Genomic DNA, 27,879 nt, shown 5'->3' with positions numbered 1-27,879 from the left:
AAACATACTGTAAATAAATACTATTTATTGAAAATATTGCATGTAGACAATCTTAAAGACTCGTGTTCCTTTATTAACAACATAAACTGAGGTTGACCATTCAGACTACAGTACGCGCCTCATAGCAGTTGAAATGTAAATCCAGTACAAGACTTCTTCCCTGTTCCTTCTGAGGTCTGATTCTTAAACACCACTAAAGAGGACCGTTAGCGTTTCTTTGAGCATGCAAACACGAAAATTCTATAAAAGCACTCTTTTTAAAAGTCCATTGCACTCTGCTGAGCCTTGAGATAAACACTGAACCAAAAAAAAATGAAATAAACATTAAAAACCCTCTACAAATGGGATTGGATTGCTTTGCATTGCTATATCCCACACTTTGACAATAAGTTGGTCCGTTGCGGTTAAAGTCGAGACACCAGTGGTGAAAGTAACCCAGTATAAGCAAAAGAAAGGCTTTTGAACAATAAAAGTCATTAAAAAAACTGGCACCAAGCATTGCTTTTGCTTAATACATTTGTGAGGACTACAGGTTTTAAAATCTGACTATCAACTGAATAACCTTGTTGTTAAATTCATCCTTATTCAGTTTTGTGCCATTAAATCTTATCTGAAGCCTTGGAAAACTCGTGCAGCACATGATGCATTTCTATGTAAAACTAAGCATGGTTCTAGACGTTTAAGAGCAATTGCTGAATATGCATGTATATTAATGTATCCGAGTGTCTTAGTAGTGCACAAATGTTTTAAGAATATAAAGGTAAATAAGCTCAATGATTGTTAAATGCATGATTAGGTGACTGTGAGCCAAGAGCATTAAAGGGGGTGAATCTAAGCTGACTACATGTATTTTAATCATGTCAACACAATTCGATGGAAATGCTCTTAAAATGTTGTTTCTTATTCTATTACTGATTCCACTGCTGATTAAAACGGGTCAATGCATATTTATTAAATTTACATACGTCAACGTGAACGAGTATTCTTAATTAAAACTAAACATTTGGTGTCATTCGTTGTTAGATCGTCTCTAGCCCTTTATTTGTCGGGTATTCAGAATTGACTTTCACCACTGAGCGCGACTGATTATCATGGCTTCTGTTTGAGCAGTGCCAGAAAACACGAGTGGCGCATGAAAGAAATTTAAGGATCTTCGTACATCTTGAATTAATCCAGGCCTGAAACTCTCGGATGTCCGTCGGTCCGAGCCCCCCCCCCCGGAGGCGTCTATCCGATTAGACCCCCAGCTTGTTGGCTTGCGTCAGCACCACCTTGAGGACGGGCATGAACGCCGATGTCTCGCTGAAGTTGCTGTTGCTGACGATGTGGGTGTGGATGTTGAGGCCATCCGCGTAGGATCTAGTTTCTATACTCCTGGCGATGTTGTGTAGGCCGCTGACGATGGCAGGAGACAGCTGGAGAGAAGAGATGTGGGAGATGTGTGTCGTCACAAATACAGACGTTTGGTAGGATTAAGTCATCAAATGATGACTGCATAGATTAGGTCTAATTTTCATCCACGACTGATTTCGTTTTTGAGGCGTCATAATGAACAAGCCAAGACGTGGATGATGACAGATGACGTGATTTGAGAGCTATAGTAACATTATTGTACAGTAGAACTTCGAGATACGAGTTATTTGAGATACGAGTTGTCGTTCTGTCCATATTTTTGTTCGATATACGAGCGAAAATCCGAGATGCGAGCCGTTGGTGGATGGATACATCAGTAAGACCGGATCTTGTTCTTTGCCATGTGCTGGCGGATGGATACGACATCAGCTCAGATTCAACTTGTATCAGAATGATTTCAACTCGTAGGTTCTACTTAAACATGTCTAAGCTGAAGGTCTAGAGTTTGTTTTTTTTCCGGTACACTAATTCATAATCCCGGACACTCACCGTCTGCTCTCGGAGTTTGTCGTAGAGCGCCTCCAGACGTTTGTTGGCCTCATCCAGTTTCCTCTTGGTTTGCTGTGAAAAGACCAGACAGAGTCAAACATCCATTCACTTCTTTGAAGAGAGATCATCATCATCATCATCATCATCATCTGTTTGGACTCACAGGGTCGGTCGCGACAGCCAAGCACTTCTGGATGAGGCTCTCAAACGTGGTCTTCAGGACCAGGTGCTCGTCGGGGATGGGCTTCTTGGTGATCTTCTCAGTGGGGATAGACTGAAGAGGCTGAAAGGGTTCGAGGAAGAGCGTTTTAAGACGAAGGTAAAGCTTCCTGTTCGTGTTCTTACAGGTGAGGTTTTGGATCGCACAGCTTTTTACTTCCGAGGTCAAGTTCTGACTTAGTTTTATAGTTTTATTTTAAACGGGAGGTTCTCAGGAGTACCTGGATGAGGTCCCCCCTCGGTGCTCCTGGAGCGCCCTCTGTGCTGGTCTTGGGCATTGCAGGGTTCATGGTTGCAGGTGAGAACTGCTGCTGGTGCATGCCTGAATAGGGGACCTGGGTACCGTGAGGGCCCTGGATCATACCCTGAGGGCCCCCAGGGAATACAGGCTGGGCCTGAGGGTCGGTGCCCAGAGGAGCCATGATGGGGGCAGTGATGGGGGCAGGGGGCACAAAGTTCTCTGAAGACTGCTGATGAAGACGATAAAAACACTTCAATTATCTTCATCTTCATCGTGAGGAGCTACTGTTGCTGAGGAACTTAACTCACCTTCTTTTTGGATGTCCTACTCAGAGCTGGGGGGTCGTTCCAGCCGTTCTGAGGCCCTACAGAAAAAAAAAAAGAAAGTTAATTCATTCTCACTTGAACAGGAAACTAAAACAAACTCAAGTTCTAGACGTTTATTCTCACAGTAAGAGAACCTGAACACAAGTGATGCTAGTCTGTTTAGCAGGAAGGAGGTGGGGGATTAAATCTGCCTACCCAGATTAAAATCACATGAATCACACATGTAAGACAATACAGAATCATAAAGCATTAGCGACGAGACGCGATTCTAAATGGAACAGATTTACATCCGTCTGCAGCTTCATATCAAGAATTCAGACGTGAACAATTTAAAAGATCAAAACAAGCTTCTCTGCACTGACTGGTGATGATCAATAACTTTTGAAAAATGTGATCAAGAGTCCTGGAAACGTCCTACATCTGCATCAAAGGGTGGTGGGTACATCCCGGGGGTGTTCCCTTCCCGTTACGATTAGTTGATTTGATTGAGATTAAAACTAAAAATACAGCAGGTCATTCTAGGTGACAGGAGGAACCACAGCTGTTTGTGACTGATTGACTAATTGATTGATGGACTGATTGATTGATTGGAGGCAGGGTTGAACCTGGGGGTCAGGCGGTGTACCTGAGACGCCGCTCTGTGGTGGAGGAGGCATGTACGACACAGGAGATCCTGGACCGCCATGCTGGAAAGATGCTCCGGAGGGCGGAGGCGAAGAAAAGGAGGAAGAGGAGGAGGAGGATGGAAAGAAAGGGGGAGGATGTGAGAGAGGGGAGGAGGAGGGGGGGCACTGGTGGAAGGCAGGCTGGCCGGGATAGACCGGAGGTGCCGGCTGAGACGGGACGGGCTGAGTGTACTGAGAGAGGAAACCGGGAGGCTCGGCAGGAGGAGGAGGAGGAGCAACAGAGGAGTAGTGAAGAGGCTGATAGACAGAGCCCCCCCCAGCGGCAGGTGGGTACTGGTCGACCTGGGGGTAGGCTGGGAGTCAGACAACAGTGACTGTTAGTGAAAAAACTCATGCAGGACAGACAAGTCAAAAACAACGACATGCTAACGATGAAGATGAAGACGGTTCTTCATCGGATCTCATCTTCTGTTCGTCCGACGTTAGAAAGTCAAACATTCCTGAACAGGAAATGTTTCGAGATGAGCCGGTTTTTAGCGACGGATGCTAAGCTAACGCGTGCGGGAACACTCACGCTGGTACTGATGGGAGAACGCGTACGCCGGGGCGGCGGCGGAGGAGGATGGAGGCGCAGCCGCCGAGCAGGGGGGCGTCATCCCGTAGGCAGGGTTCGGAGGCGCCGCCTGGAAAGACAGGAAAAAGACTTTTTGAAACCACTGCGGGACGCTGATGATGTCACACCGGGGTCACACCGGGGTCATCTGGGGGTGGGTTTGATCTTTATTTGACTGCTAAAGAGCATTCGCTTAAACGTAAGCGTGCCGGACGAACGAAGGCCAAGCATCAACAGGAAAAGGGTCAGCCATGGGGGGGGGCGTTGCCGCGGCAACTGGAGGGTGGAGGACTCTGATGCATGCAACAGAATCTGAGCGTCGGGTGTAAAATGGGGGTAGGGGGGTGGGCGGGCGGGGTACCTGTTTGTCTGAGGCGCTGCCTGCTTGAGGAGGAGGAGGGACATTGGGGAAAGCTGTGGGGGTTTGGTTACTCCATGAGGTGACGGTGGAGGCAGCCCTCACCTGAAGCACACAGACACACACACACACGGCACGCGCCGATGATGGCGGCGGCGTGAGGAGGGGACACCAAATAACACCACAATACGCTGGACCAGAGCCAGTGTTCAAATGACAGAAACATCAATCAGGTGATTTACACCCCCCGGCTGGACAGGAAGTCGGCCCGTGGAATGGCTACAACACCACAGCAGCGAGCGCTAACGCTAGTTAGCAGGTTCAGGTCCAGGAAGGGGGGTGGAGATAGAGCTCAGGCAAACATACCGGCTGGTAATACTGTGGCACTGCTGGGGCGGATGCGGCACATGTCGCCATGGGTACCGGAGCCGCCGTCGGAGGCTGGGGCGGGGCGAACGGATGCTGGGGCGGGGCCTGAGACGGAGCGGTCGGCTGAGACGGAGCTCGTTGGGTTGGTGCTGCTGCTGGAGTCGCCGCCTGCTGCCCCAGAGCGCGACAGAGACGATCCCGAAGCTGCTGGATGGAAACCTGTGAGGGTCAAAAAGAACGGATTGAAATGATTTTAGTTATTTTATTTTGACGCGTTCAGTGACGGAATGGATTCAACTCGAATCTGGAGATTGTACTTTATCTGTTTTATCTGGTGTTTCTTTATTTCTACTGTACGGTTTAATCCCGATGACGGAGCAAACGGGACGCGCTGCTGACCTGGTTGGTGTTGTCGGGCAGGTAGGTGATGGCGGTGGAGAGGCTCCCCTGCGACGCCAGCAGGTTGGCGTACTGACTCATCTTCTCAGCCAGGAAGACGCCGATGGCAGCGGGACCGGAGCGCTGGGTCTGCTCCACAGCTCGCCTCAGAACCACCACCTTCTCCACCAGGTCCTGGAGTGACGAGAAGATTTTATTTATGACTGCATTCGACTTTTGGACACAAGTTCCTTCAGGATCTTTTGAAAACTTTCTTTTGCTTTTAAAGTTTCTTTTAAATCCTGCTAGAATCCTCTCACACACACCTGGAGGGACAGCGGACAGTGTCCGTTCTGCACTCTGCTCCAACAACACACCAGTTTCTCCACGTTGCCGGCGCAGATGTAACACAGGCAGGCTTGCGATCGTAGCTGGGGGTCCTCGGCCGCTTCCAGTCGGCCTCCGAGAAGATCTAACGAAACCAGTTCAATTAGAGACACAAATACAGAGACGATGGATCAAACGTGACGTCACGTCCTTCAACCGACCGCAGAGAGAGGAGAACTCCTCTGGCTGAGCGTAGGTCATCACGGCGGCCAGGGCCTCCTTCCAGTTCTGCAGGTCACACGTCTTCAGGATGTCCAACCAGTCTTTTGTCACCACGGCGCTGATCAGCTGCAGGACAAAGACGAGCTGATAATTATCTATAATCAATAATCACTTCATAAGCTCTTGAGTGGAAACTCTTACCTTGGTTATCTTGCTGTGCGTTTTCATAAAATACTTCTTCTGGGTTTTCTCTAAGAGCTCGGACCCTCCTGCGATGGCCAGGATGATGCTGTCCGCCATCCTGTTGTCATGGAGACAGAGCTCCACAGCTCCGCTGAAGTCTCCGGTGAGCAGAGCCTGCGTGATCAGCCCGTCGACGTCTGGATGGAAGACGAGGGAGTATTTGTATAAATCAAACACCACAGCTGCGGTTTTTCTTCTTTCTCTGAGGTCAGAGGTTAAAACGTTCCACCTTGACTGATGCTAAGACTGACGCCGCCTGGATGGGATGGAGATGGAGCCTCAGCCGGTTCCTCAGCTGGAGCTGGAGCGTCAGTGGGACTGGGCTCCTCTTCTTTCTCCTCCTCCTCTACTGGAGCCGTTGTCTCCTGGGACACAAGTGAAACATCCCATCCTGTCTCAATTTTCTAACCATCATTTGACGAAAACTGATCCGTCTTCTTTACTTAAAATCAAAAGCTTCATGTGACGTGAAGAGTACCTCATCTAAAGGGATCTCCTCCTCCTCCTCCTCCTCCTCCTCCTCTGCTTCCTCTTCTGGGAGAACCTGATCAACGTTTTCTTCTGGTTCCACAGGAGGAGCGTCCTCCGGTTCTTCTCCCGCCAGCTGTTCGGTCTCCAGGTCAGGAGTTGAGTTCACGACCGGAAGGTTTGACGCAGCGATCAAGTCGAACGCTGCCTCAGGATTGTCGGCGGGCTGCAGGAGGCTGAGGTCCGGTAGGAGCTGCAGGCTGGGGGGGGCAGGAACCTCCACCTGGATGTTCTGCGTGGGCAGACATGACAGTGGATCTTCTGATCTAACTCTGTGCTTTAAAAAAAGAACTGTGAGGGTAACCGACGTACCTGCACCGGTTCAGCAGGTTTTTCCTCCAGTGCTGCTGAAATCTGATGAAGAACAACACATAAGCTTCACTGAAACACACTGAAACGTATCTACAGCATCTACAGGAGCCTAGAAGGCACATTTCACCTTTAAGGCCAGCTTCTCCCTGTTGTAGCCCAAAAGTTCCAGGTACTTGCTGCGGGTGTCGCTTTCAAAATTAGCCTGAAAGCACGAATCACATTCACATTTTAACGGAGAGCTTCTCCAAAACGCTGATTCAGATCTTTTCAGAAACATTTCTTCTTTTTCTTACCTTGAGAAAAGACCAGAGAGACTTTTCAAACTCGTTTTCCGCCACGTCCATCTTCTGCTGGCAGAAATCCACGAAGCTGCCAGCGCTCAGCGTGGCCTGCAGCTGCTCGGAGCGCTTCAGAAAGGCCGTTTCCGTGACGACCTGGCTGATGCGAACGACGTGCGAGGTGGGCTGCTGAGGCTGCTGAGGGTTCGACACCGCGTTCTCCAAAGACACCAGCTTCCCGCCGAACTGTGGAGGGAAGCGGACGCCAAATGAAAAAAACATCCGGAGACGGGCGTGAAGGAAATACGGGAGGGAGAACTCACGGAAAACGAGGCTCCGACGGGTCGACGGATCCACTTGGGAGGCTTCTTTAGGGGGATGCTCGTTGCCACCGGGGCTGCGGGTGCGGGCATCTGCAGCGGGGGTAAAGTCTGCCCGGTCCCGAAAGGATCCATGTTCCCAAACGAGTTGCTGATCTGTAATCCAGACGGGAACAGAGGTGATGCAGCAGAAACTAATCCACAGTTTCTTCCCAGGTTGTCGGGCGTTTCTATTCTCACCTGGTCACGGTGTCGCTGACTCTGCGCCTGGCTACTGCCCCCCATGATGGAGAAGATGTCGATGTGTCCGTCGAAGCCGGCGGCCGACAGCACCGCGGGGTTCCGGGGACACCACTGGATGTCGAAGCACCAGTGGCTGCTGGTGGGAAGCTCGTACAACACCTGCAGATTGGAGCAGATGAATTAACACAAAACGGAATGACGGCAGGAAACAACAGCTAACAGCTCCAGGCATCATTCCCAACTTCACCTCTCCTGTGTTCGGATTCCAGCACAGAATCCTGCTGTCCTTCCCGCAGCTGAGGAGCAGCTCAGGATCGGCCAAGCTCCAGGCGATGGCCAGGATGCCTCTGGGAAGAAAGGAGAGTCCGTTTAAATCGAGAATGCTGCTTTACTTTGAGGACTCTCAATCCTCAGAGGCGTCAAAAACAACAAGGAGTGAAAAGATGCATTTACCGAGTGTGATTCTCTAAAATCTTGAGGGGAGAGGTTGCGAAACGTAAATCCCACATCTGGATGACCGGCATCCGGTCGTCCTCCGAGGCCAAGACCAGCTGAGTGGCCACTTCTGGGTTCCAGGCTAATCCAGAACAATGCATCTAAAAAACAAACACATCATATCTCAGTGGCGTCAGTCCAGGAAACGGGAATAAAAAGAAAACAGAAAGGAACGGCGGGGCGGAAAACGACGTACTCTGTTGCTGTGGTCGCTGACTTTAATGATGAGGTCGTTCTTGCGGAGGTCCCACACCGATGCTCGGCCGCTCGGGCTGGCGGAGGCCAGGATGTGTTGGACCTGCCTGTTCCACGACACGCAGCTGATGTCCTCCAGAGGCTTCAACACAACATGTCATACAGAGTTCAAACGTGTGTGAGGAGTCACCAAAATGCAAACCGTGACACAAAAACAGACACGAATGCACTGCATCATCATGTCGCGTTAATTCATGACGACACACCTGAGTTTTGGGTCCCGGCGCCATCGGAGAGCCAAAGTTATTCATGTCCCAGATGTAGATTTCTGATTCGTTACTGCCTGACGCCACCAGGTTCGTCTGCAGCAGAGGGAGAAATGAGTTTAGAATTTACTTCGGGTTCAAGTTTGAACCCGCTGGGACCAAACGGATCTCACCTGGAACGGGTTAACATCGAGGGCTCTGACGGGCCCCGTGTGCTTCTTGCTCTCGGCCACGATCACGTCGCTCTCTCCCGCCATGATCTTTGCGGGGTCGTACAGGATGACGTCGCCATTTTCGCCTCCGGCGATGAGAACGCCGGACGGGTGTCCGCCGCCGCCGTCCATCCCGTACGGACCCCAGACAAGCTTGTGGTACCTGTGGGCGGAACATGTTCGTTCGGAGAGTCGCACTCGAGAGGACTTAATCCTAAATGGATTTTAGTACCTGTGAGAGGAGGAGAAGCTGCCGCAGGACTTCATGTCCAGAGACGGTTCAGTTAAGTCCAGCTCAAAAAACTCCAGCGAGGCATTGGTGCTGAAAGAGGCGTCCAGCTGCTGGGCTGACGTTCCTGCAGGGGGGGGGGGGAGATCAGGAACCCAAGATCAGTGTGACGTCACATGTATGTATTTTATCACAGCACACACTTAGAAACACTCAAACCAGTTTGAAAAGTAATGAAATCATACATCAGGATCTTCAGAGACCCTTCAAATGAATTAATTCCCATATTGTAAGTTGTAATTTAATGTAAAGATGTGAATGTGGAAGAGGAATGACGTCATACATCTTCAGAGGTCATTTTAAAACATTCTCCGCTTATTCTGTTTTTTTACAGCAGGAACGACCAATCAGAAGCCTAGAAATAAGTCACATGATTTGGTAATTACTGGAATCATATTTAGTCAGTAATAATTTAATGTAAAGATGTGATGAATTTTTTTGTGATGAATCCCACTAATATTTATTGACTTGTGTCATCGTGACATTAAATTCTAGAATAAAATTCCTGCACTTTGCTGTGACTCAGTGTAATAATATAATAATAATAATAATAATAATAATAATAATAATAATGTAATAATGTGAAATAACCACAGGAAAACATTCATGCTTTCAGTCCTGGAAATGTTTCAGCCATTGGTCAGCAAACCCACTAACAAATGTGTGTGTTGTTCTGGTCGGTGTGAGTGGCTGTGTGAGAAATGATGAGCTTTCCCGTCAGCTCAGCGGCAGCTGGGTTTGTGCCGGCTGATCGCTGCACGCTCGTACCTGTCGCCAGGTAGATTGGGTGGTGCTGGGCGGGACTCCAGCTCTGGATGGCCGTACGCTGGACCTCTTTAAGTTTCATCTGCAAAAAAAAAAGCAAGCAAACAGGAGTTGGACGCATTCCAGTTCTGAAGTGCTTTAAAGGATTACTTTACTTTTTTTCCCATCTCATCTTAAACACGGAGAAGCTCTCCATCGATAAAAATCATGCATTTGTTTGGAAGGTTTACAGAAAAACTGCTCCACAGATTTTCACAAAATTGGGCGTAGGGACTGGGAGAACAAGATCGATCCTGATCAAGGAAAACTTTTTGGGATAGATCCAATTATCCTGGGACTGTCGCTTTACGGTGACGACAGAATGGGAACGCTGACTTTCCTCGACAGATGTCTACGCTTGAGTTTATCTTCCACATTTAAAAGTGAGACTTGCTATAAAAAAAACAGTTGCAGAAAGAATAATTCTTTCCAATACAGCAAATATTATTGAGCAAGGAAATATGTTGTACAGTCAACATAACAGTCCTGCATAATCTAGTTGATTTAATTATTTGAAATACATGGATTAACCGGGATTAGAAGGTACATGAAAGTAGAAACACACATGCAAATGGTTGGGACTAAATGAGTCTGGGGACAGGTGTCAGTAAGGGGTGGTAAAATCTAATGACACATGTTGTTATGTGTGATTTTTAAGCGACAAATTCTGGTTGTAGTTCTGCTTGTATATCTGTTCAATGCATTGAAGGCAAAAACCTATTTTGCTCGTCTCAGTTTATAATATTGTGCAACAATTCTGCAAATAGCGCTCAAGAAAGTGAGGAACCATGCGAAGAACTTCTTCCATTTAGTCGATTTTTACGTTAAGTCCCAAGTTAGCGACAGGAGAACAGCTGACTTGTCGATTTAAATATACAAAACAGCTGAAACGCGGAAGAGAAATGTAATTGACGGGACAACATGTCCTGAAGATACGTTTCCTAGCTTGCTAGGAGTGCAGGGAGGACAGTTACTCCTCGGAACCCACACAGATATTTACTTCAGTCATCCGGCGGCTTACCTTCCTTTCTTTGCTAAATTAACGCACACATAAAACAGGTTATTAAAAAAAAAAAGCAGCCTCCGCTCGTCCAACTTCCCCTTCTAGCTCTGCTTGAGGATTTAACGGCTGTTGAAACAGAAGAAGACGCTGCCGGCTCCCCGTAGAGGACTCAGGACAGATTTCCACGTCCCCACTGGTCTCCATCAACGTGGCACAAAGCGACGGCCTCCTGCTGCCACGAAGAAGAACAACTTCCGGTGGAAGTAAACGCCGCAGCATGCTACATGCTAACACTTCTACATATTAGCATGTAAATATTTGTGTGTGGTCAGAGTTTTACTAGACCTTTATTAGAAGTTAAATAACAAAAGATATATATTATTATTATTCATAGGTCGTTACCGAGAAGTTAAATGACTGTGACGTCACTACTGTGGCTAGCATCCTCAGTAAACTAGCAACACTACTTCCGGTTGTACACCAGACTTATGCTAGTGCTAGCACTGCTTTAGCATCGAGGAAAAACTTCCTTCTGTATTTGGATGAACACGAGTTGATTTTACTCATAATCAGGAGACAAATAATCCACAAATTAAACGACATCGCTAACTTCATGAAATCTGAAGTAACCTGACATCTATTTATTTTATATTAATTTATTTTATATTCATGATATAAAAATTGTAAAGACGAGAAAATAATTTTAATATGATCATGTGCTGCACAGAGGTTAATTACTGACACCTTAAAAAAAAAAACAACACCAGGAAATCAACATTTAAAAAAGTAATCAATAAGATGATGAAGACATGAACTGGGAGTGCAGGTCTATTAAATTAAAATGAAGGGTTACGTCATATGCAAATTAGCACTCTATACGTAATTACGTTCCACTGCCGACTTGTAGAGTACGACGATGAATGATCTGTTAAACATTGATTTTTCTGTAGACTTGTTTAACACCCTTTAAAGACTACAGTAATAATATTAATAAGTCAATCTGGTCCTTTTCCTCTCATCCATGAATGTCGCTTGTGTTTTCTCTTTATAAAGTTTTTACATGTAAAAGTCCTAGGGTTTTAATATGACAAAAATTTAATTTCTACTATAACACAAGTTGTCTGCCTTGACCTTTTAATTTTACTGTTTCTGCTCTGACAGGAGAAATTTTAACTTTTAACTTTAGAAAAAAAATAGAATGCGTAACTAACATGTGGGTTTCTTTCTTTGACCCTACTTATGAAGCCTTTGGTGCACACAACCATGGCTGCGGCTCCACACGGACACCTGTGCCGTTTTGTCACGTAAGCCCGCTTTTGTCAAGATATTCCAAGGTGACCTGAAATATTTCCTTAATGATTTTTATGGCAGTACCTCGCAAAACAAAGTTTTCTCTAAAGGCTTCTCTCTCCACAAAACGTAGTTTTGTCAAGAGCTGACAATGTCCACCAATATCCGTCAACGAATCAATTTGCAAGGCAAATTTCTTACTGATGCACCTTTTTCCCAAAACGACAGTTTTGATTTCCACAGACATGTCGTCAAAACTGGCGATTGTGTTAACACAAAAAGGCACTTTCGCTCTCTTTGGCCACGTCAGGGCCGAGCATCTCATTAACAATGGCTTTACAAGCAGTGTGGGACTTTTCTGAGCTTTGAGGGCTTTCTCTTTTACCTTTGTGGTTTTCCTTAAAGGAGTTGCCTGTTTCACATCGTTTTAAATTCAAAAAACTTTATTTGTCCCCAAGGGACAATTGAAAGCACATAAAGCAGTAAAATACACAATAAACAGAAGTGTACAATATAATCAGGTGTGTGCAATGAGCCAATATATAAAAAATTTATAAAAATAGTAAAACTTTAAAAATATACAGATATCTGTCAGAAATTATTCATATGGTCAGCATTATGTGTGTAAACACAATGTAATTTGTCCATCTTTGTAGATCTCTCACGCTGCAGCACACTGGTGGTACCAAACCTCAGCAGGTGAACCTTAAATAAACACAAAGATACACACGTAAGTGGAATCCAACCAAAGAAAACTAATTCTTTACAAGTAAATGAATGCCAAAACCCTCATTTGAGCACATGAATAATCTTCCCCGGTCAAGTGACCGGATCAGATGGGTAGTGATTGATATAATCATTGGAATGGCACTCCCAAACTCAACAAAAGACGTTTGGACATGAATACTAGAACAGATCCAAAATTAACCCAAATTAAACTTTCATTTTCACTAACATTCAGCGCGAGAAATCACCACTGGAACGCGCATTTTGAACCAAATCAAAATCTAGAGCAATGAGGAACTTTAATGCAAAACTTACACACATAATTAGCAAACAGGGGTCTCCACATGTGCAGATGCGTTAGCTAATTTAGCTAAAAAATAATCCTCGTGTCAAAATCCGGCTAAATAGAGACAGGCAAGCTTCAAATCCCTTCGTCGTTAAGGTTTTTAAGCTTTTATGCTCATTTTTAACTGCAGTAGATACAAGTTCGACCTCCACGGACACCAAAATGTGACTTCAAAACTTTTACACCCGCGGTTAGCCAACTTCATCGATCCTTTCTTGTGAACAGGTTAGTTTAGCTGCACCGCCCCCTGCTGCACCGGCTGACCTACATTCTCCCTGGAATACCTGCGCATGCGCAGATACTTTCCCATCCTGTTTGGGTACAGTTGAAAGCAGCTTTATTCCAGCTCATTGTGTCCTGTTCCATTTATCAACATGTTAGAGTAACGAACTCAATGAAGAATATTTTTAATGGTTCTATTCAAACATTACAAACGCCCCCCCCCCCCAAATATAAAAGAAAATGGTTTCACTGACAATTGCAGCATCTAAATGATTCCATCCTTAATCTCGAGCATCATTCGTACTTTATAGAGACCTTGTGACCTGCTGCAAACAAGAACAGGCCGACATCAGCTTCTGGCAGCATCGCTGATTAATTTTAGGCCATTCGTCACGGATAAAAGCCTCCAGAGCTGCAACATTTCTGGTTTACCTGCTGCAAAATCCTTAAAATCCCACCATTTACTTCTAAATGATTCCTGTCAGAGTAAGACAAGATATCTTTTTAGGCTTTTGTACAGATGTCTTGACCTAATTTTAGGTGTTAACAGAAATAAAACTTCAATTTCTGCTAAAATAAATTCATGAATCGTTGGTGAATCTCTTGCGCCTGTTGTGACTTTTTTAGGGTCCAGTCATTTTGTGTTGCATATGGACATAAATGAATCTGTGCTGTAACTATTTAAACATACTTATTTGACTTGGTATAGCAAACAGCCCATAAATACTTTGAGTAAACCAAAAAAAACCATCAATATTGAATAATTTTGCTTTTAATTTTATCCAAGTTTTGAATCCTGAAGTTTTGACAGAAAGGAAGCTGCATCATCGTCAAAGGGTCACATTTTAAATTAATTTATTAAAATTGTTGTCTGCAAAAAAAACAACCTCAAAACAGTCCAATAATGCAAACAATGCTGAATATGGGATTCCTAAAGCTTGAATAATCATTGCCTTCCTTTGACTAGTATATATTTTATTTTTATAAACATCATCTCCTGATTCTCTTCATTACCTCCAATCAAATCGATGTTAGTTTCCTTATTTTATCTTCATTCGTAAACCTGTGAAGTCAGACCAGTGTTGGACGGAGCGGGTAATTCCCTTATTGTTTTAAGCCCTGGTCCGAAACATTATTTAACAAGTGGGTCTCAATGGTTTAGTCATTCATGGTGTTTAATGTACAGTAAGCATGTGACTAATAAAACAATCATCTACCATCTCTGCCATGTTTCCTCTACTCGGAGCAGTGCAATGTGTGCATTTATCTTACCTTTAGCATAAAACCTCCGATCGCCTCTACTCAAATACTTTCCTCTAAAGCCTCAGTTAATAATTAAAATTTTGCAGCACTATAAGCCACACAATATTAGCGCTCACAAATGAATGATTACCGATACTGTCAAAAATAAATATCAAAAGATAACACGTTCTGTGTCGTCTAGTTTAAGCACGAATGATTACACAAAAATTACAGGGTTTTTTTTTTTTTTGAAAATCCACAAAAGGTAAAAAGCTATAGAATAAAAGGAAGAACAGAAGAATGAGGTAAAACCAGATCTGATGTTGACAAAGTAAAGTGAAGAAAAGATTTGATCTTGTTCAGCACCAGCTAGTTCAGTCGCGTCTTTCCGAACGGTTCTGAAGGTCCACTGAAGATATTCTGCTCCTTCCATTTGAAAACATCTGCTCCACTGGTGTTGATCCAGCTGGACTTTTTATTTATTTTTTTGCCCAAGACATGGGATTCCACATATTGTTCTGCCTTTAGATGAAGGGAACAAGTTGTTCCCCCACAGCAGGGGACTCCCAGGGGTCAGAGACGGTAATCCGTGACTCCTAGCCCCACATAGCCGGGCCGGGTTGGAGGACCGGGAGATCCCGGCCTAGCAGTTAATGGAGGCGCAGTCTGCTTTGGCTTTCCCCGCCGAGCTGATTATCCTCATGAGGCAGTGTCCGAACTCCTCCAAGATCAGTCTCTCTGCTTCAGCCTGAGGCTGTTGAGTCTGTTCTGCCTTCTTGGCCTGTTCCAGCAGACACTCACACGTCGCTTCCAACACCTCCTTCGTCACGAACGTGTAGGGCAACCTGCGAAAAAAAAAGAAAAAGACGACAATATCCTTCAATCCGTCCAGCCGATAAAAACGCAAGTGTGTACCGTAGCTTGGTAGTTTTTTACATTACCTCCCGCTTCCACTTGAAATGACTGGCGTCGTCCGCATCAGCAGGTCTGAGATCTGCGACGACAGCTTGGTCTTGGCTGCCGTCTGCTGCTGGACTCGGACCTCCGCCGCGTCGGCCAAGTGCATCAACGTCTTCCTCTCTGGGCTCTCCTCGAAGTTCTTGCAGCCGACGCACTTACAAATAGACGAGCACATGATCTTCGCCTGTCGGGGGGAGGAAATAAAAGACGCGCGGAAATGTGACGACACAACCCAGACAGCGCAAAAGGAAAGGAATATTGCTCCAGACGGATCGCCAACCTCGTAGCACTCGCAGTAATTTTTCAGGCAGCCCGATCGTTTGCAATTGCAGCCTTTGCTGTGCCGGCGGTCCGACTCGCCTTCTTTGCCTTTACCGATTTTAGGTTTGAAGGCCTCCGGGTTCCGGTCCAGACACGTCTGAGAAAAACAAATTCACAATTAGATTCTTTGATTAGAGATGGGTCTAGTACAAAAAGCATTGATTAGAACAGCCCCCCGCTTGTCTGAACACATTTATTTTTACTTGGTTTCTAAATGAAGGTTGAGTATTTTTTGGAGTGCTCGATAAATAAAATTTATGAAAAAAAAACATCCTTTCTTCTTGTCCTGATAGCGGTCGCCACAGCGTGTCATCCTCTGTCCATTTTACATGAAAGCTCATATTTGTTTGACAAAGTTTTTTATGCTGGATGCCCTCCATGCCGCATCCCTCTGCATTTATCCAGGCTTGGCAAATAAAATTCATTTAATTATAATTATAATTATTATAATGTGCCGCTGGTGTGGCGCTTAGGTGTACAAAACTGTGGTGAGACCAGCGATGTTGTTTGGTCTAGAGACAGTGTCACTGAGGAAAAGACAGGAGACAGAGCTGGAGGTAGCAGAGATGAAGATGCTGAGGTTCTCTCTGGGAGTGACCAGGATGGATAGGATCAGGAATGAGTACATCAGAGGGACAGCACATGTTAGAGGTTTTGGAGATAAAGTCAGAGAGGCCAGACTGAGATGGTTTGGACATGTCCAGAGGAGAGATAGTGAATATATTGGTAGAAGGATGCTGAGTTTTGAACTGCCAGGCAGGAGGCCTAGAGGAAGACCAAAGAGGAGGTTTATGGATGTAGTGAAAGAGGACATGAAGGTAGTTGGTGTGAGAGAAGAGGATGCAGAAGACAGGGTTAGATGGAGGACACTGATTCGCTGTGGCGACCCCTGAAGGGAAAAGCCCAAAGGAGAAGAAGAAGATAATGTGGCGCTGGCTATTTTTGGGAAAATAGATGGTAATTTTTTTTATGCTATGCTCAGGCTACAAACGTTCTCCCTCCACAACCTGAAAAAAACTGGTTCGGTTAGCTTGTATGATATTAAACTGGTGGACCGGACCAAACCGGGTCCAGCTCGTCAACCTTCACCTCACCTTGATGGCTTTGAGACGTTCCGTTTCGTGTTCCAGGTTGTTGAAGCAGTTATTGCAGTTACAATTATTGCAGAACTCTCCATTTGCAAAGCAGTCGCAGTATCTAAGGGTAGAAAATAGGTTATTCCACCACCAGGTTAAAAACCTGAGTGGGCCGTTCACACAGGCTGACTCTCAAACCACACTTACAGCTTCAGACACTGTGACTTGGTGCAGTTGCAGGGTTTCCTTGGTCTGGACGTCGTCTCTGCCGTCGACAAGCTGCGAAGGAAAAATAAATCCAAACTCTGATTTTGTTTCGGGTTTCAGGTACGCCGCTGTTTTGCTGTGTCAGCATGCAGGAAAAGGTTTACAAGGCTCTTCCATTACCCATTGAGCGGTAACCTGGCCTGAGTCTGGACACCGGCGGATGCTGGGAAACTAGCGCTGCTGGCGAGAGTCACAAACGGGGGTTGCTGGAGCTGCAGGGGAGGAAGAAGGTTAATGAAACACGTGAAAACTACAGTGTCGCGACTGAGAAAAGTAACTCCGCCGACCTGCGTGACGTATTGCGCTGGAACGACGGCGTAGCCCATGCTTCCTCCCCCCGGTGCCGGAGCCAGGACGGTACCCGGAGGTAGGTTGGTGAAGTTGGGCTGGATCTGGGGTAAGGGCGTCGCTGGCATGATGAGGCGTTGCTGGGTCTGATTGGTGGTTACGACCGCCGCTGATGTCATGGGTTTTGGTGCCACCTACAGGAGGACACGTTCCATGAACGCAGCTCAGGGAGACAAACCCCAAAACGCTTGGTGTGGGTGAACGAGCGTGTAAACACGTCACCTGTTTGATGGTCTGTGCTGGGATGATGGGAACGGACATCCTGACCGCTCCAGCGCCGACCACCACTGGTTTAGCTGCGGGGGGGGGGGGGTGTGAAGCATCTTGAGTCACCAGAGAAGAGCTCGCTTGAATGTGTGAGAAAACGGTGCGTCACCTGTCTGGATGGAGCTGGTGCTGGGAGCGCTGGGCTGACCGGCGCTGCTGGCGGTGGTCGCCGTGACGAGGCGGACGTAGTGGAACCTGCTACCCGGCACCTGAATCTGCTGCACGTTCGGTTGGCTCGCCAGCGGGATGATGGTCTTGAACTGGGAGCTGCCCACTCCTCCCACAGCCTGCACTGGTTTGATATTCTGGGAAAAAGTTTGCAGACGTCACAGGGACAGAGGTAAAAAATTTGACCTTCAAGGCACAATTTGGCACAAGTCTTATCACAAACGGAAAGAATCGAGTCAATCCTGGGATTCAGGTCCCACAAATATAACTGGAATATGACAGAAAACCCATTTTTATCCATTAAATACCAAAAGATTTTATTCATTTTCATGATAATATTCTGGAAGAGGAACCTTAAACGTTCTCTAATAGACACCCGGATCCGCCTCACCTGTGTTGCAGCCTGACTGGTCGCCACCTTGACGGGAGATGCAGATGACGTTTGCTGGACTGTGAGGATCTGCTGGCCGAGGGCGACATTAACGGGCAGCGCCACCGACTTCTGGGAGGCGTTGGAGGTCGGGGACGCCACCGATACCACGGTGACCTGGCAGAGACAAACGAGACAAGGTCGTCGAAACGTGACGCTCGTGTTTTGAGGGAATCGTTCGTGTGGTAATCGTGTGCAGACGTCACCTTGCTGGGACTCTTCAGGGGGGAAATAGCGATCTTTTTCCCAGGGATGCTTTGTATGCTGGTGTTGTGGGCCTCGGTCAGAGCGATGGTCCTCGGGGACATCACTGTAGAGTTCTGCGTCAAAACCCGGCCTGTAAACACAAGAATGGAAACAACATTAATGAAGGGTTTTTTTTCCAAAAAAGGACTCCTGACTTCCTGTACAAAGAAAATAACTGAAAGAAATGAGTTTACCTGTGATAACAGGAGACACTGACGTCTGAGGACTCAGGCCTTTGCTGTTCACAGTTTTAGTGATGATAAACTTGATCGGTGCTGCGGAGGATGTCGCTGTTTTCTTAGTGATCTGTAGAGATAGTCAGTAAGATTGAGTAAGTAAGTGTTCGTAACATAATTCCAAACATAATTCCAAATTCAAAGTCATCACAATTATGAAATAATCCCCTGAGCATTATTTGATGTGCTGAGGCAATTATTGTTTCTAATCATTAGACTAAATCCTACGGTGTAAACGAGCAGTCTCCCAACCTTTAATGTGTCACGGACCGGTTTAACGTCAGACAATATATTCACGGACTGTCCTTTAAGGTTTGGTGGATAATACAACAAAATATAACAATATGACCAGCAGAAAAACAGTTTTTCTAAATATAATAATAAACAAGAATCCAGTTTGTATCAACTTTATTAGCAGCGTCCTCGTAACGTCACACCAACCTTTGTTTCTTGTTGATTCTGCGAGCTTGGGAGTTTCAGTGTAGCGGTAATGTGTTCTGTGTTAGCGGTCGGAGCGGCCCCTTTAAGAAGGTAGTCATGTGACCGAGGCAAGCATCTCCAAAAGCGTGAAGAGTGACTCATTGATTGATGTGGAGGAGAGAATACACTCATTTAAAACTAAACATCGTTCAGAACCAGATCAGAAAGGAAACAGAAATAATGGAAGTTCTGGATTCTTTCTGTGTGACCCGGTACCGACTGACCTACAGACCGGTACCGGTCCACAACCCGGGGGTCGGGGACAACTGGTCTATAGTACTAGCTTTGATTCGCTTAGAACAAGTGCAGTCAGCGTGGTAGAACACAAATCCATGCTCACCTGTACGGTCTTCAGCTGCTGGGCCTGTAGCGTGGTCACCTGGTTACCAGAACTACCAATCACTGGCTTCAGCTCAGACCTTCCTCCAATCGTCACCACTTTAAACTGCGGCGCTTTGGCATCTCCTGAGTTCAGCGACACGCCCGGCTTGCTGCCTGTATGGGGCAGCTGCAGCACGATGGGCTGCCCCGTCTTTCCTATCGCTGTCACCAGAAGCTTCTGTCCTTCCTGCTTGATGACCTGGGTCTGACCAGCAGCAGATTTTAACGCTTCTGTGGCTTGAGACGACGCCACCTTGTTGAGAATGATCTGGTGGTTTGCGGGGGAGATGGTAAAAGGAGCCGTGAGCTTCTGTAAGCCGCCTGTAGAGACTGTTGTCCCAGTCACGCTGTCCGTAGTTTTGGTGGTGGCGGTGGAAGTAGCCATGGATGGCTTAATGGTGAGACGGGGGGACAGCGGGCTAGAAATGGAGACAGGAAGCTGACTTTCAGATGTGATGGTGAACGTGGAGTCTGTGACGGTGGAGGTGGTCACAGTCTGCGTGTGTGCAGCTGAGGCGACGTCCGAACAGAGGCCAAAGTGATCTGGAGGCATGGGCGTATCCGTTTCCATCGGGACTGCTGCGTCATCGCCGAGCCCCGACTTGACTGCGGTGCCATCGGGTTGAGACTGAGGGATATCCTCGATGGCCTCAGTGTCCATGATTTCATCTGGAAGGAGGCTGTTGAGCTCTGGCGATACCACGTCCATGTTTGCAAAGTCTCAGCTCTCTGTTGAGAAATGATGCAATTATTTTTATGAAAATCAGTGAAAAAATGAGTTTTCTGAATAAAAAAATGCCTGTAAGAATCATTTTGCAACTGGATGTTAAAAAATAAAACTCCACTCTTCATTCGCCCCAGTCTCAAATGATGTCTGACTCATCACAATAATACACGCCTAAAAAAAGAACATAACAACCAGGGAGAAAATTACATCTGCAGGGACGCCTGCAGGAGGTGGGGGGGGGAATCCACCAGACAAATCAGCAGAGCAGTGAATGTTCATTACAGTGTTGCGTAGAAAGAGAAACAACACCAGACCAGGAGTAACGACCCAGAATGAGGATCAACACATCTGCTCTGGTTTGGATCAGACGTCACAACACCAGAACCCATCAGTAATAGACTTAGGCATGACAGCTTTGAACCTGATGGTCCTACGCTGGTGTTTCAGCTGCAATCTGGACAGAAATGAGTCAGATTGACTCATTTCAGCTGCTCCTGTGGATCAGGAAATAAGGGCGAATGTGATGGGCACCGACTGGAGAATGAGTTGTGTTTATATTGTAAACATTGTGAGATAATATTAAAACAGGTTGGCCTCACAAATTTACAGCTCAACATTGTGGTGGATATTTAAATCCCATGCATTAAGGTGCAAGAAGAACAAAACATATCTCCTAGAATTTCCTTGTAGTTAAGAAGAGTAATAAACACAAATATTATTGACAACATCAATGCATGTGCAGGTCATTAAGAGTGATACAACTTGCTTGCAAAGCAGATGAAGCGAAACCAGTTAGCTGTGGTCACAGCATGCATGCTAGTCTTAAGAACTTTATTCCTATGTTAGTTAACAGTAATCACGTGACTTCATCAATAGAGAGGGGGGGGTCTTTTCTGCACTGTGACACAAGCCGACAGCTGATGTTGGTTTAGCTGGGCCGTCCCGATCATCCGGAGCGGATCTTCGTCCTGCAGGACTCGACTCTGCATTAATCCTCCTGGTCAGCTGCTCATACAGCTAACCGGTTGTTATAACACCTGTCTGTAAACGTGTGTCGAGTTGCAACGAAATACTTAAAAGCACCCCGCAAACTGTTGTGGATCGGTGCAAAAAAAAAAAAACTAATCAAAAAAGACTCGAACTGTTTGCTGGCAGCGTTACTATTTCAGGCCGGAGTTGGATTTCGAAAGATCCGCCATTTTTACTTCGTCATCAACTCTGTTAGCTCCCAAAAGCTAACACTCAGCTATGGAGAATTGCTGTTATTTACATCAACCGTAAAATAGTTGTCCCGCAACGACTCCCGCAAAAAATGGTATGTGTTAAACAACACACACCAGCTGGTGTCAGATAATACTCAGGCAAATGTGTTTAACCAGCAGGTGTGAAACAGCAGCAGACTTAACGAAGGTAAACAGTGTTAGCTTCCCTCCTGTCACTGCAAACGTCCATCTGGAGCACTTCAGTCAGATCAGGCAGCAAAACAAAGAACACGATAACATATGAAAATAACTCATTTAGGGTGTTTTGAAATTCCTTAAAATAATCTTGTTATTTTTTGACATAATAAGGTTACACAGAAAAAACTCCAAAAGTGACATTAGCATCTCACCAAAACAACTGAAGACGTCTCTGTTCCGCTTTTACTTTTCGAGCGTAGAAACTTAACTCTGCACCATGTTTAGTAAATTTAACAGATCATTAATAAACAACACGACACGTAGGATAATATATCTCGTGATTATCGTGGGTTTTATGGTCATCAGTGGCGTTTCTCCTTAACTATCACCATCATCTTCATCAGGCTAATCAAGCCAGCCCAGCCTGCAGGACAACTGTACTAGCGAACTTGCTGAGGCTGCTAACCCAAGCTAGCTAGCACAACATTGTCACCGCTAACACTTTGCGAAGTGTGCGGTTTTGTACTGAATGATGTGCAGCGGACGGTAGATAAGACCGACACACGCTGATGCTCACCGGGGATGTTAGCGCTGGTCAACGTTTCCGGATAAAACGACGAAAAGCAAAAGGCGATTGTTCAAAATACCGCGCCGAGCGCCATTCCTCCCTGACATTTCACAAGTTGGCCACGCCCTCTGAGCGCAACGTCACGTCACGTAGTTCTTAAAGGTACAGTACACGTTTTGATAAAATCATCACAAATGAGTCAAAGACATGACGTTTTCATCAATGATACTTTATTGTTTTTTTATAAATAAATAAATAGATTGAAATAATAAATAAATAATTATAATTAATAAATTATAGTCAAAGTCAAAGTCAGCTTTATTGTCAAGTGTACCATATATGCACGACATACAGCATATAAATAAATAGTATCAATGAAGTACTACTACTACTACTACTACTACTACTACTACTACTACTACTACTACTAGTACTACTACTACTATTACTACTACTACTACTACTACTACTAAAACCGCAGCAGATACATTTTTCCCGAAATAAATCACCAAGGAAGTTTCTTTTACCTGGATGAAACACATAATATTTAAATATGAACCAAACAATTGATTTTGTAAATCTAATTCTCGACACATCACATCTAATGGCGTCAGCAGCAAATCATTTATTTGGCCTGATTTTAAAGCCATAATGTTCATGTGAGAACCCAATGAAACTGAAATTATTTAGTTTATGTAGTTGGCATTAGTTTATGTAACCCCGAGAACCATCTTAATTTGATTTCATTTTTGTTATACTTGAATTGTAAAGGCACCAAATGGGCTTGGGCCCCATGGTAATGCCAACATAACTCTGGTTCCCCTGGATATACCCCTGGATATGCAGTATATACATAAAAAAAGTTCTCATGACTAATTATCAGTTATAAAAGTTTTATTCAGTCCTTTACCTGAGAAAAAATTAGAATATTTCACTGCAATAATGCACAACTAAACATAAAAATTATATAACATCAGGATACATTTGAATGATAACTTTCATATTAATATAACATTTTTTGTTGTGTTTTGTTGTGTAAGTTGAGTTGGAGCTCAGTTTAATCTACTGTAAGGGACTGCAAATAAATAATAATTCAGTGAAGGTTTAATCAATTAATTACTTTGTTTCATAAGAACATCCTGAAAAGTCAAATCAATATACAGTATATTGCCTCCTTTTGATTTTGTGTGGACCTCTGTTACAGTGGAATTAGAATGAGGAAATCAGGGGCAATGTAAGCTCTTGACTGGGATGCCGGTAAAGAAGAAGACGAAGAAGAACGTGACGAGGACGAGGAAGGAATAAAAAACGACGAAGAAGAAAAAGGCCGGAAGTGTCGCGTCTCTCTTGGCAGAGGAAGCCGGTGTCGTTGACACATCAAAGCGCGACAATGGCCACCGAAGTGAGGCAGGAGCTCGCACAGCTCATGAACTCAAGCGGTTCTCATAAGGATCTCGCAGCCAAGTAAGTAACACAATTTATGAAAAGCATTTCCTGACAGAAGCTACATGTTAGCTGCTAACGATCTCTCGTTGCAATCAACGAGCTAGATGTCACAGAGTGGGCTAAGCTAACATTAGCTGCGTGGCTGCATTAGCCATACACTTGGTAAGGTAAAATTCACCCGTGTATCAAAACACTTTGTAGAGAAAATGTTATTTAAGCTGTAGTACTGCGTTCAAGAAGCAATGTTTACATGACTGTCATATGTTTTAACATAATTTCTAGCTGGTATTTATCACTGATCGTTGCTGTTTACTGTTGACACAACATAGATTTAAACTAGCGTCAAAGCACAGGAAAGAAACGTCATTCATAAAGGTTTAATTTATAGTTATTGAGCCAACACGGATATCCACAATCGGTCGGTACTTACCAAAACTATATAATGTCTGTAAAGCTCAATGGGCTGTGTGCATGACAGCTTCATAACAGTGCTGTCCCTGAAGGATGACGTCACTGGGCTCGTCTGTGGTCCAGTTTCTGGTGGAAATAGTTTTGCAATGACCAGAAGGTCAAACGTGAACCACAGTCTAATGTTGATGGACACATATACTACAGTTTAGTCCGGTTTAATCCCTTTTCTGTACACATCATTCTTTAAGGTCTACAAAAACCGGTGTTGTTGCTTTTTACATTTGTAGATACCGGCAAATTTTGGACAAGGCCATCCAGTTCACAGATGCAGATCAGTTGGAATCCTTGAAGGCCTTTGTTGAAGCAAGTATGTTGTGCACTCATCCTTTTTCCCACCATCGTCGTTTTGTACATGCTTTTTATTCTTGGATGTAAACAGAATGTCTCGTACTTATTTTACAGTGGTCAATGAAAATGTCAGTCTTGTCATCTCGAGGCAGCTGCTCACAGATTTCTGTACGCATCTGCCCAGCCTGCCTGACGCCACAGCGAAAGCAGTGTATCACTTCACCTTGGAAAAGATTCAGCCAAGGGTCATCTCTTTTGAGGAGCAAGTAAATACCCTCACATTCTCTCACAGCCTGTATTAGTTTTGGTCCGCAGTGAAATGCATAATGAAATCATTTTGCTACACGTTCTCAGGTCGCCTCAATCAGACAGCACTTAGCAACCATTTATGAAAAGGAGGGAGACTGGAGAAATGCTGCCCAGGTTTTAGTTGGAATCCCACTGGAAACGGGACAGAAGTAAGCGAGAATAAAATATTGATTTCCTTTAATGTAAGTTAAGTTTTTAAATACATCTCCTCCCATAGGCAATACAATGTTGACTACAAGTTGGACACGTACCTGAAAATCGCCCGTCTCTACCTGGAGGATGATGATCCGGTTCAGGCAGAGGCTTACATCAACAGAGCCTCGCTGCTTCAAAACGAATCGTCTAATGAACAGCTGCAGATACATTATAAGGTATCCGATCCCTCCTTCACCGTCACGGGTTTGTAACTGTGTTGGGTTTGTCTGGTACTGTGCTATTGTCTCCAAACATAGTCGGAAGTTGTTAAAGTTGCTGTGTCTCGGTGGTTTCCTGTTTAGGTATGCTACGCCAGAGTCCTAGACTTCAGGAGAAAGTTCATCGAAGCGGCACAGAGATACAACGAGCTGTCCTATAAATCAATTGTCCATGAGAGCGAACGTCTGGAGGCGCTGAAACACGCCCTGAACTGCACCATACTGGCCTCTGCAGGTACCGAAACCCAACAAGCTCTGATGTCGCGTCTGCATGATTACGAAGCTGTTCCAACTGGCAGACTTCTCGACAGTTGAAACTCGTGTCCCATACCACAAATATATTTGTGTTAGGTCAGCAGCGCTCCCGTATGCTGGCCACTCTCTTTAAGGATGAGCGCTGCCAACAGCTGGCGACCTACGGCATCCTTGAGAAGATGTACCTGGACCGAATCATCAGAGGAAACCAGCTGCAGGAGTTTGCTGCGATGCTGATGCCCCACCAGAAGGCCACCACAGCAGATGGTGAGTGGAGATACGACGTGGTCAGATCTCCCTATCCTCGCCGTCGCTCCTTCAGCTGGTGAAAGCAGATGCGTTTGATGTCTTCTGTCTCCCAGGATCCAGCATCCTCGACAGAGCGGTGATTGAGCACAACCTGCTGTCCGCGAGCAAACTCTACAACAACATCACCTTTGAAGAGCTGGGAGCTCTGTTAGAAATCCCCCCTGCCAAGGTGCGGTGTGCACCAGATCAATATGCTGTTGTGCAATTTTAACCGTAAACTTCATAAAAAAACATCCAGCAGAATGTAAAATGTGGTTGTTGATATCTCCATGATTTTCACTGAAACACACAGCGTCCTCTGTTTTTTGTCAGGCGGAGAAAATTGCCTCGCAGATGATCACAGAGGGACGTATGAACGGCTTCATCGACCAGATAGACGGCATTGTACACTTTGAGAGTGAGTAGTCGCTGCTGGAGCTTTTATTTGCCTCTGTTTCTTAAAGGAGAAACAAAGGAATAAAATACAGGTAGTCCTCAACATACAAATATTCAGGTTACAGCACATTCGGTAATATGAGCAAAAGCACGCTGCCATATCAGACCATTGACCTGCAGTTCCGCTTTCTGCCACAACCCCACAGGGGCAGCACCGCTGCTCAAACACTCGTCTCTCCTTCATGTTGTTTGTTGTTGTCGCTGTTAGCATCTCAGAGCGTCAAGCTTCATAGAGCGTCTCCTCCTCAAGGATTAAATTATAAAAATTAAAGTTCGCCATTATCTAATCTGGATTAAAACGATTTTGTGACTCATGAGTGACGCTTAATGGTAGATATTGGAACTATGCGTGCGTATTTTAATATAATTACGTTTTTATTCTGATTTATTATACAGTAAGATGATGATATGAGCTTTTAACGGTTTTGTAGTGATTTTTAGGTTCCAGTTTTTGTGGTGGAGAGACTTTAAATCAAGTGAAATGATGTAAACTTGATTTTTATTTTTCCGTATTTTTTTGTCATATAATATATGATTATATGACAAATATATGATATTTGTCATATAATCAAGAACGACTGAACTGAAACGACCTGAACCTGCATTTTATTTTATTCTGTGTTGTTTTTAATGTCCTGTAATTGTTTGTGGTGTAAGAGAATAGAACTTAGTAATGACATTTTAATGTCTTCAAATGGAGATTATAGATTGAAATTTAATAAATAACAACTTACGAACAATTCAGCTTCTGAACAACCTCAGTTGTGTTTGTATGTTGAGGACTACCTGCAGTTCAACTCTGAACTTCTGTCTTATGCTGCTGTTTTCTCAGCCCGCGAACCCCTCCCTACGTGGGACAAACAGATCCAGTCTTTGTGTTTCCAAGTCAACAACCTGCTAGAAAAGATCCGACAGGCTGCTCCAGAGTGGGCCACCCAGGCGATGGAGACCCAGATGGCCCAGTGAACACCCCCAGTTCAGCCCCAGAAAGGGGGAATGGCCCAAAGAGAGAAGCCTCGAGGATCAATATCGCTTTTATTCTGAGAACACTTTACCCACCATCTGTCAAACGATCACGTCTGCGTCGGGCAAAGATGCTTTAACAGGAGTCACTAACATTTAAATGTCTTATTGATGATTTAGGAGGTTCTAAAATTTGGATTTTGTTCTTCAGATAGTCCACATGTTCTCAGGTTAAACAGTGAACAGTTCAGTTTTCCGGTCTCTTTTTCGTGATTCTAATGTATATCTTATTTTTTTAGTTACACAGCAGTATTTGTCGGGTAGGTTTTGGTTTATTCATGGAAATGTTCCCAATCCACGTGAATAAAATTTCGATGATGAGAATTCAATTCAAAGCTGTACAGCATCACGATTGAGTCTATTGTTTCTGCTTTTTGATTTCCTCTTTTACGTTTGTGACCTCAAACCACCACATTTGATACCAGATGATTCAGATACCTCATCATCTGTTCGCCACGTC

General features: G+C 45.1%; 3 protein-coding genes across 9 annotated transcripts; 1 reads left to right on the top strand and 2 right to left on the bottom strand.

Moving 5' to 3' along the window:
- Positions 1-5: 5 nt before the first annotated feature.
- sec31a (SEC31 homolog A, COPII coat complex component) lies at positions 6-10,972 on the bottom strand. Of its 6 annotated transcripts, none has more exons than XM_068334680.1 (28): positions 10,788-10,972; positions 9,731-9,809; positions 8,906-9,029; positions 8,635-8,836; positions 8,462-8,557; positions 8,197-8,337; positions 7,959-8,101; positions 7,753-7,852; positions 7,503-7,664; positions 7,266-7,418; positions 6,958-7,188; positions 6,792-6,866; positions 6,665-6,706; positions 6,303-6,584; positions 6,054-6,189; positions 5,783-5,961; positions 5,581-5,707; positions 5,359-5,504; positions 5,054-5,227; positions 4,652-4,873; positions 4,289-4,390; positions 3,889-3,997; positions 3,314-3,667; positions 2,671-2,726; positions 2,343-2,591; positions 2,066-2,185; positions 1,903-1,974; positions 6-1,415 (listed from the first exon to the last, which is right to left on the bottom strand). In XM_068334680.1, exons 2-28 carry the CDS (start codon positions 9,807-9,809, stop codon positions 1,236-1,238), a joined length of 4,056 nt encoding a protein of 1,351 aa, XP_068190781.1. In that variant the 5' UTR covers positions 10,788-10,972; the 3' UTR covers positions 6-1,235. The 6 variants fall into 6 exon arrangements, with proteins under 6 accessions (XP_068190781.1, XP_068190782.1, XP_068190784.1 ...); XM_068334681.1 differs by having other exon boundaries at positions 2,343-2,588; XM_068334683.1 differs by lacking the exon at positions 3,314-3,667.
- Positions 10,973-14,185: 3,213 nt separating this feature from the next.
- lin54 (lin-54 DREAM MuvB core complex component) lies at positions 14,186-22,591 on the bottom strand. 2 transcript variants are annotated; one of them, XM_068334415.1, is made up of 14 exons: positions 22,480-22,591; positions 19,735-20,504; positions 18,873-18,984; positions 18,639-18,769; positions 18,394-18,549; positions 17,944-18,139; positions 17,790-17,863; positions 17,507-17,701; positions 17,340-17,431; positions 17,160-17,231; positions 16,971-17,073; positions 15,836-15,973; positions 15,537-15,739; positions 14,186-15,440 (listed from the first exon to the last, which is right to left on the bottom strand). In XM_068334415.1, exons 2-14 carry the CDS (start codon positions 20,482-20,484, stop codon positions 15,239-15,241), a joined length of 2,424 nt encoding a protein of 807 aa, XP_068190516.1. In that variant the 5' UTR covers positions 20,485-20,504; positions 22,480-22,591; the 3' UTR covers positions 14,186-15,238. The 2 variants fall into 2 exon arrangements, with proteins under 2 accessions (XP_068190516.1, XP_068190518.1); XM_068334417.1 differs by lacking the exon at positions 22,480-22,591 and adding an exon at positions 22,115-22,427.
- Positions 22,592-23,774: 1,183 nt separating this feature from the next.
- On the top strand, positions 23,775-27,748 carry cops4 (COP9 constitutive photomorphogenic homolog subunit 4 (Arabidopsis)). The gene is made up of 10 exons (XM_068334749.1): positions 23,775-23,934; positions 24,615-24,694; positions 24,790-24,941; positions 25,030-25,133; positions 25,202-25,355; positions 25,482-25,632; positions 25,749-25,919; positions 26,015-26,130; positions 26,274-26,358; positions 27,229-27,748. The coding sequence occupies exons 1-10, from the start codon at positions 23,861-23,863 to the stop codon at positions 27,360-27,362; spliced, it is 1,221 nt and encodes a 406-aa protein (XP_068190850.1). The 5' UTR covers positions 23,775-23,860; the 3' UTR covers positions 27,363-27,748.
- Positions 27,749-27,879: the final 131 nt, after the last annotated feature.

The sequence above is a fragment of the Antennarius striatus genome, chromosome 15 (assembly GCF_040054535.1).
Source record: "Antennarius striatus isolate MH-2024 chromosome 15, ASM4005453v1, whole genome shotgun sequence".
NCBI classification, from domain to species: domain Eukaryota; kingdom Metazoa; phylum Chordata; class Actinopteri; order Lophiiformes; family Antennariidae; genus Antennarius; species Antennarius striatus.
Note: the sequence above shows the minus strand (reverse complement) of the source record. Positions and strands in the feature narration are given on the sequence as shown.

Coding starts and splice junctions, on each gene's coding strand:
- cops4 (XM_068334749.1), top strand. CDS start 23,861: ATGGCCACCGAAGTGAGGCAGGAGCTCGCACAGCTCATGAACTCAAGC. Junction 23,935..24,614: donor CATAAGGATCTCGCAGCCAA/GTAAGTAACACA, acceptor TTACATTTGTAG/ATACCGGCAAATTTTGGACA. Junction 24,942..25,029: donor TCATCTCTTTTGAGGAGCAA/GTAAATACCCTC, acceptor ACACGTTCTCAG/GTCGCCTCAATCAGACAGCA.
- sec31a (XM_068334680.1), bottom strand. CDS start 9,809: ATGAAACTTAAAGAGGTCCAGCGTACGGCCATCCAGAGCTGGAGTCCC. Junction 5,505..5,580: donor GGAGTTCTCCTCTCTCTGCG/GTCGGTTGAAGG, acceptor TGGTTTCGTTAG/ATCTTCTCGGAGGCCGACTG. Junction 2,186..2,342: donor CGAGGGGGGACCTCATCCAG/GTACTCCTGAGA, acceptor GAACCCTTTCAG/CCTCTTCAGTCTATCCCCAC.
- lin54 (XM_068334415.1), bottom strand. CDS start 20,484: ATGGACGTGGTATCGCCAGAGCTCAACAGCCTCCTTCCAGATGAAATC. Junction 18,985..19,734: donor AGCAGCTGAAGACCGTACAG/GTGAGCATGGAT, acceptor CTATCTCTACAG/ATCACTAAGAAAACAGCGAC. Junction 18,140..18,393: donor CCAGTCAGGCTGCAACACAG/GTGAGGCGGATC, acceptor ACTTTTTCCCAG/AATATCAAACCAGTGCAGGC.